At 36.5% G+C, this 8,919-nt stretch overlaps 1 protein-coding gene across 1 annotated transcript; it reads right to left on the bottom strand.

Annotated features, from left to right (window-relative positions):
* Window positions 1–722: 722 nt before the first annotated feature.
* Window positions 723–2,543, bottom strand: LOC125356241 (perilipin-2-like). The gene is given in 2 exon segments (XM_048352593.1): window positions 723–1,749; window positions 1,752–2,543. Coding segments are annotated over 2 exon segments (1,197 nt in total). The 5' UTR covers window positions 2,476–2,543; the 3' UTR covers window positions 723–1,276.
* Between the last annotated feature and the right edge of the window lie 6,376 nt (window positions 2,544–8,919).

Below are 8,919 nucleotides of genomic sequence, written 5' to 3'. Positions count from 1 at the left end.
AACTTACTCCTTACTCCTGTGGAAGAGAGCAGTTGGGCTTTCCCTCCTGGAAACTCTGGCTAGGCTAGAAAGGTTTCTGGATGCCAGAAAGGGTTTCCAGAGAATGGACTGTGTGCTGTCTGATTCCCATTTAAGAAAGGAAAGACGCAGAAATGTTGTACTTCTGATGCGGTCTCTTCATTTAAAGTTAACCTCTTCTTCTCCTTTGGATAACTGAGAGATCCATTCCTGAATACCCCCAACATGGGCTACCTACAAACAGCCACGTGAACTAGTCTGACCCTTTAGAGATAAACCTCTTTAACCTTGTGAAACTAACACTGGCCAATACTCCTTCCATATCTGGTTCCCTATAAATATAAAATTGTGACATGCTTCCAGTCAGAGTGGAATTCTGAGACACATACAAGCCTACAATTTGCTTCCTGGGGTGCATAATTATCTTAGATTTCTTTCTTTCCTTTGACTTCTTTCTCCCTCCCTTCTTCTTTCCCTCCCACCTTCCTTCCTTCCCCTTCCTTTTGTTCTTTCTTTCTTCTTTCTTTCTTTCTTTCTTTCTTTCTTTCTTTCTTTCTTTCTTTCTTTCTTTCTTTCTTTCTTTCCTTTTTCTTTCTCTCTCTCTTTCTTTCTCTTTCTTTCTTTCTTTCTTTCTTCCCTTTCTCTTTCTTTCTTTCCTTCTTTCTTTTTTTCCCTTTGTCTCTTTCTTTCTTTCTTTTTTTCAGCATCAAACTGCCACAAACTTTATTGAATTCATTTCTTTACAAGCAAGAAAAAAGGTAAAATCAAGGTAGACAAGCATGCATCATGGCATTTATTGTGCACAGAGCCACTATGATGCTGTTTTTACTCAATATAAACAGGTGTTAGCAATAGCTACACAAAGGCTGTAGTGTGAGACTATAAGTGCACTTGAACTTAAGCGATCTGGCTAGGCTAATGCTCTTTATTTACAGCCTGGTACACAAGTTATCTGGCTCATGCTACAAACTTTAAAGCTCTTAATTCAGCTAAAAATGACTTCATCTGAGGACCTTTTTCCTACTTAGCTGCTTTTCCAATTTAGAATCTTCTAAATTGTCAAGATTAATTTCAACATAGCAAGGCTATCATCTGGCTGGCTACTCAATAACAAGCACAAATTTACTCAGTGACAAGCATAGGCTTAGTGAGTTTTGTGCTCAGATGGCTGGGCCTCCTGGCTGGTCCTGTCAGTCTCTATAGGTTGATCCTGAGCATTCTGAAACTCAGCAGTCTGAGAATAAAAGGGACCTACCAGCTAGTTGACAGGTGTGTTGTTAACAAGATAATCCATCACATCATCTAAAGATTCCTTCATTTTCTGCAGCTGCCCATTGCTAGAGGCAAGGAAGCTGTCAGATACTTCGTTAAAGGAAGCAGCATTTCGGAACACAGAGTAGATCTCTCCTGCCATCACCCCCAAGTGGCTGGCCTGGTCTTGAATGTGCTCTGGTAACCCTTGGACGTTGGAGAGAAGGGTGTGGCACGTGGTCTGGAGCTGCTGAGTCAGGTTTCGAGCAATAGCCAGGGTCTGTGACTCAACATGCTCAGCACAATGGGATTCATCAGTATCATCATGGCCAATGCTTCTTTTCCACTCTACCCATGACTGATAGAGCTTATCCTGAGCATCCTGAATTTTCTGGTTGGCACTATGAACATTCTTTCTGGTATATTCAATCAGGTGAACAATAGAATGGAGCTGTGAAATGGTCTCTTGGCTTTTCTGTTAGCATCTTTAACTCTACTGAGAGCCTGCTCATAGGCACGTGAACGGAGCTTCGTAGATAGAGATCCCCGTCGTACATAATAACGTGGCTTCTGAACCATATCAAAGCCTTCCACTTTTTTTGCTTCTTTTTCTAACTCTTCCTGAGTGAGAGGAAGGTATTGGTCTACCAATAGCTCTGATTTTGTCAGTGCATTTTCTACTCCATGGCTCACAAGCTGCACCATCCGACTTCCCAGAATGGTGTTAATGCTGTCATTAACCACAGACTTGGTCTTCTCCACACTGCCAGTTACTACCCCTTTGGTCTTGTCCATGACCCCTGTAATTGTGCTGGCTACAGAATCCTTGGCTCCAGTCACAGTAGTTGTCACAGCATCTTTTGCCCCAGTCACAGCACCTTTGGCATTAGCAACAATCTGAGCTGTTGGCTGATTCAGAATCGGTAGTCTCTCCTCGATTCTGTCCAGTCCTTTACAGGCATAGGTATTGGCAACTGCAATCTGTGCCTCTAGCTTCTGGTTGATGGACAGAGCACCTGTCACCGCCACAGAAGTCATGGTCTTCATGCCTTTCTCAGCCATCTCACACACAGACTTCAGGTAAGGGTGCTGATCTTTTGTGCTGATATAAGCGGAGGACACAAGGTCACATGTGGAGCTCACCAAGGGCAGGTTGGCTACCCTGGTCACCACATTTGGTTGAGGATCAACTGCAACAGTTGCCATTTTTCCTCCAGAAGAAACCTCAGAGAAGAAGTGCCGGGTGCGGAGTTGAGAGGACACAGTGGCCTGGACAAGCTGGGAAAGGTCTCTTTCTTTCTTTTTTTATACCACAAAAGCTAGGCCACACCACAAAGGAAATGATAGAAGAAGAAAGGTATATACAATGGAAGGCACTTATGGCTGTTTCTTGTATCTGAAGTCCCAATTTGCCTCAGGCAGAGGCTGAGGATTGGTCAGATACTTAAACCTTAATTCAAATTTGAATTTTTGATTATTGATTTAAAATACTAAGTGAAGCTATTCTTTAGTAAAAGACAAGGGTTGTGTGGGGTGTGGTGTGGGTGTGGGGGGGTGGGTATGTGTTTCTGGGTATCAAACATAAGACGATGCATTCTAGGTTCATATTCCCCATTAAGCCACATGCCAAAAGAATTTTTGTTACTAAAATGACCAGAAACTCTGCAACTACTCCAATATGTATCTATGTATAGTGAAGAATGTTGATGCTGATGTAATTATTTTCAAATTTATATTTGACCTGTCAAGAGTCAGCCAACTTTTCCTAGATGAATTGGTCAGTATTTTAGGTGATGAGGGGAGTAGTCAAGACAAAATTGTGACCCTCATGTTTAAAACTAAAAGATATATACTCATAAAGCATAAAGAAATTCAAAATCATAATAACAAAAAAGTACTTTTAGAGAGAGGTAATATAGTTCTGTCAACAATTAAGGAGAGTGAAATACTATTAAGTGGCTGTTTTCATATAATATAATTCACATTATAAATATAACAAATATCAATATGATTACAAACATTCATGTGTAATATCATTTTTCTCATTTTTAAAATTATCTTTAAATAGTGGTGCAAAGAGGTTTCAATTCATCATGTCATTTTATGAGTTAAGTACATCTTTAATGTCACCCCTCTCATTCTCTTTGTAATGTCAAATTTGAATTCCTGAGCTGTATATAAACAGAGAGGCAGATTTGACTCACAGATATTTGCTCACCTCTGCTCTAAAGCCCTACTACTTAGGACAAAATAGTAACCACTGCACATAGGTGATCACCTGTGGTTTCCTTAGGTGAGGGTCTGAATACAAATGAAATTACCAGGTTCCAGACTGCAAGTGAGACAGACTGAAGACAAGAGGAGGAAAGCAGCCCTCTGGGAGAAAGCAAGGGAGAGGCTGAGAATGGGAGTCATCATAATTCCCCTGCTTTAGTGACTCTCCTGGTGATAAGTGCCCCCAATGGTGACCTGGCTGTATTATCACCTGCTAAAACTATCAACTGACAGCAAAATCGATCAAAGAAAATGAATATTCCAGACGCGATGGTAAGAATCACAAAGATGACCCTTTCATATAAGAAAGCAACCACACCACTTGTTCTATATAGATTTTTCTTCTTCCTGCCCTCTCTCTCTCTCTTTAAAAGAATTAGTCCAGATAAATCAATGCCATTTGTAAGGACATAGACATAAGAAAATGAAAAAATTTGCAATAGATTTGATCAATGGCTACCATTATGTTAATTTTTCTTTGAAACAGAGATGGGATTTCTTCAACAGAAAACACATTACTTCATAAAATATTGCATTTAGAACTGTGGCCATTTAGCATTTTCAATACTTTGCTCTGGAACTAGGTGCCCAAGATTAAAATCATACAACTAGTGAGGTAGCCATTTGCTTGAAAGAATTGTGTTATTGTTTTTGCTGGTAGAAAATGAACAAAAAAGAAAAGAGCATAAACTCAATTCGAGTTTGAGGAAATGTTGGCACAAGTTTATAAACCATCTTGTTAGACAGAACACAATATAAAACCATGATGCCTAGATGCCTTCATTTGGATTGAGAAATTATTTGGCTTTCTTTCATTCATTCCTAATATAATATGGGAACAGATTAAATAGGTAGAGAAAGCATTGTCTGGTTCCTTGTAAACAAACAGCAAATGGCTGTGGAATCATGTCAATATCCCTTTGGCAAGCACATATGTTGCTCAGTGCCATTTAATTCACAATGTTAGGACCCCCATCCCTCCACCCCACTTCTTGGTGACAGCTCTCAATGTTTTTGGAACTTTCTTTGGTTTCCTTTGCCTTTTTAAAAAAATGGATGCCAATTACTTAGATGTTAATGGGGATCCAAGTTTCTATGGGAAGCTGATCACAAAATAGAAAGCATTAGTTCTTGTGTCACAGATAAAGGCAGCTTAGAGTATTTATAAGCCCATATAAACGTCTATAAGACCAAAAGATATCCTTCATTCTTCAGATTTATAAGCTACATAGTCCTAATTTAATAAGAAAACTAATAAAGTGGACAAAAAGGAGAGAGTAAAGGGAGGGAGGCAACGAGGGAAGGAAAGAGAAAGACTTACCTTATAAGGAATAGACTAATAAGACTTGGTTGTGATATGTTCATGGTGAGAGAATTTAAGTATAAATTTATCAGAAGTACATTTATGATTATTTTCCATTTTGAAAATGATATTGAAATGCTTATGCTTATTATATGAAAATCCAACTAAGGCACAGATTGCAGAAGTCAAAGAGGAACCTGGAAGTCTTCTCAATCAGCACTGCTGAGAGATTTGGGAACTAAATGTGGCACCCTCCAGTCACACACAGGACACAACCTGCACCCACATCTATTGCTCATTTTATAGATGACAGTAAACTGAAGACATCTATTAAAAACTGCATGGTACACTTTATAAATCTTTAGTACCTAGAATTAGGCTGACTCAAATACTGGCTTAATATAGAGTTAAACTGGCTGAAATACTGATTCTGACATGAAGAGATGTTGAAAATTGTTTTTCCACATGTATCACCCTCTATTGCTTTTCTTAAATAAAAATATTAAAAAACACACAAAAAAATACCTAGCTGTGTTTGCTACCTATAAGAATTTTGGAGCCAATAGCTATACACATCTGAAGATGTTAGGTGAATTTTTCAGTTAATACTAGAATTTTACACTGCAATTCATAACCTCAATATTTATGAATCTCAGAAATATATGTGTATATGATTAAGAATTTTAGATGTTGTACTTCAAGTTCTTTCTGCTGTTTCCCTGTAAACAGTGATTTCTATTTGTTTCAAGATTTTAGAAACTCTGAAAAGATTTCTAAAATTGAAGTTCTATAATTGAAGTGTTATTTTGGAATTCTCCATGCATAATGGAGTATTAATAGCATCCATTCTGAGGTACACAATTCATGAAATTATATTCCCTAATATAGATACAAGATTTCTCAAGGAATCTCCATGCAATTCTACAAGGTATGTTTTTCTTTTTACTTGTTTTACTTAAACTTGAACAGCATTAATGTATGGTATATGCAGGGGTGAATTCCCAGTGTAACTTCTTTGGATATTTAATCAACAGTTTAAATTAAAAAAAAATCAGGAATGTAAACTGATATCCAGACAAACTATGGACTTTATTTCATTATTTTTCTTTGACTCAGTACAAAAGAAAATAGAAGATGAGATATGGCAGTAAATCAAATAAGTGGCTACTCATTGAATGGATCTTTTTACTCTATTATGTTACGTAACTACATGGATCCTGTGTGTGGAATGCACTAGTCTCATTATAGTCTTGGTTGACTTAGGCTTCCTTTTAACATTGGTTTCATAGAGGCACAGAGATAGAAAGTCACTACAACCAAGAATGTCAAACAACTGAGACTTCTCAAAAATTCAAATTTCCTGAATACCAAAATAGTCCTTCCTCAAATGTATGTTGTTGCTTAATAATTAGGAAATACTTCATTCTATATGAGAAAAGGCTAAAAAGTGTTTCTTCTGCAGAAGAGTGAGTTGGTTGTGATCTACATTCATTAAATTGTAAATCACACACACACAATACACGCATTCATAAATTCTGTGTGAAGTCATGGATATGTTAATCACCTCAATTGCAGTTATTTTACATACATTTTTATTTGTCCAACATACTTCAATAAATTTAGAAATAGAAAGGAAACCATTCTTTTGGCATATGATCAGTTTTATATAGGTGAATAAATGTTTCAATTATTAATACTTATCACTCACAGGCACAATTTGACCTTCTTTGTACTTAAATGAAAATATTATACTTTGAAGCCCTAACATATTGAATTATTTTAGCCCTGGACATACATTTTTATGAATGTTACATAATTTTTCTTATCCCCAAAGCAATATAAGGTAGATATTGTTACCATATTATTTTATGAAGAAGGCAATAGAACTATGGAGACAGATTTTCACAGTGTAGAGAAAGTAGAATTGAACTCTATGCTGCCTGGTTCTGAAGTCTCCGTTTGTTTCAAGTACTCCTATGGCCCATCAGGTTCCTCACTACTCTTGATTTTATTACAACATTTCTTTTTGATTATGTAACCTTTATCACACCATCAAGCACTCTTGAGTTACAAACATGTGCTAACATTTTGGTATGTCCGTAGTTTGCATTATATTGAACTTTGAAACAAAGCAGCTTCTAATGAGAATATGTGAGTGAATAAAATAGTGAATGCATACAAGAAACAGTTGCCAAATGGTACCTAGAAAAAAGAGAACAAACTCTCTGATTGGCCAATGGAATCTGGCTGCTTGTCCTTTATTTAATATGATACACTGTAAGTACAAGTCACAAAACATTCTTCGCCTCCTTTACTTCTTCCTCTAGCATTTCAGATCACAATGGCCATGATTATCAGATTTTCAAGCTTTGGACTATGAGTCAAACTGCAGAATGAAAGAATATTATGGCATACCCAATAAAGTGAATTTTATTGAATTTATACCATAAAGTCATTATACAAATATCTTTTCATTTTAATATATCTTGCCAAATCTAATTTGAAAATACAGGATACCAAATGCCAATAGAATTTTCGAAGCTAGTGTATGCTAACGAGCTTCAGCTAGTCAGTCAAAGCACTATGCTTTACCTTCTCTTCTTTATACATGCATTTATTCATGGAACATTTTAAGCATTTCAAAGTAGGAACATCAAGGTGACATTGTCCCAGGCACTTTTTGAAAGAATAAAAGTGAGTAGGGCAGATAGCTGACATTTAGACTTTATTCAGCAGGAAACAGGTCATCATCTGGCATGATTAAACATCTGAGTTATACACTGAAACCTATACTTCAGCCTTCCACACTCTAGAACAGATTATTCACAAAGAAAAAAAATATAAACATGTATGTGTGCATATATTTTCCAGGCATGAACTACTATACAGAGATTAAGTAGGGATGTTGTTTGTGCCATGAGTGGGCTTGAACTATCATCCTCTCAAATTCAAATTTCCAAGTAGCTAAGACCATCTGTACTGACTCTATGCAAGTTTCTTAACAAGATCCTTTTCCCCTAAAACCATGGCCCATATTTCCAAAAATAGTAAATAATCAAAGGCTCAGCATCACCATCCAGGTAAACATGATGCAGCCAACATTGCTGCTATACAGGGCCCAAAGCAGAATGATTGATCATGTACTTACTGATCCAAGAGGTAAACAGAGGTTGTAATCAATCTATAACTTTCAGCATACTTCAGAATACTATAATACATCCCTAAAGGAAAGTCTCTTCACACAAAATGCGTCCTTGCTAGATTACCCATGTAGAATTACATATAGAAAAATATGCAAGGAAACAATGGGCAATTGTAAGGATACATTTGTTCCATTCATTATAGCTGCAAATATTTATGTTTCTGGATTTATGTGAAATAAAAAAATGTAGCACAAAGGAACTGATTTAAATACTTGAAAAATAATTTCATGATCTATGCCGATCTAACAGAAGGGGTAAATTTGTACTGAATTTCCAAAGGCCCTCAAGTTTTGATATTCTCTTCCACTCATGTTTACAAAAACTCATGGATTTATATTGAGAATATTTAGAATCATATATATGTAAAATTGTAATAGTCATTATCATTTTCTTTGACCAGATTGAATCTCTTGTACTATGCCACAAATTCACAATTCTTGTTTTTTTTTTCCAAATTTTTATTATCAAACTGATGTACAGAGTGGTTTCAGTTTCATACGTTAGGCATTGGATACATTTCTTGTACTGTTTGTTATTTGTCCCTCATACCCCCCTCACTCCTCTCCTTTTCCCTTTTCCCCCTTGAGGTATTTATTCATTTCACTTACACCAAACAGTTTTGCAAGTATTGCTTTTGTAGTTGTTTGTCTTTTTTTACCCTGTGTCTCTCAATTTTGGTATTCATTTTCAATTTCCTAGTTCTAATACCAGTATACACGGTTTCCAATATACTCAGATAAGATTACAGAGATAATGTAGGTAAAACCACGTGAAGGTGATACAAGAACATCATCAATAATAGAAGCTATAGACACACATGGGACGATGAAAGTAGTTACAACTGTGATATAACAATCATTTCCATAACAT

This window comes from Perognathus longimembris, chromosome 8 (assembly GCF_023159225.1).
Source record: "Perognathus longimembris pacificus isolate PPM17 chromosome 8, ASM2315922v1, whole genome shotgun sequence".
NCBI classification, from domain to species: domain Eukaryota; kingdom Metazoa; phylum Chordata; class Mammalia; order Rodentia; family Heteromyidae; genus Perognathus; species Perognathus longimembris.
The sequence above is the reverse complement of the archived record's forward strand: the minus strand, read 5'-3'. Positions and strand labels throughout refer to the sequence as shown.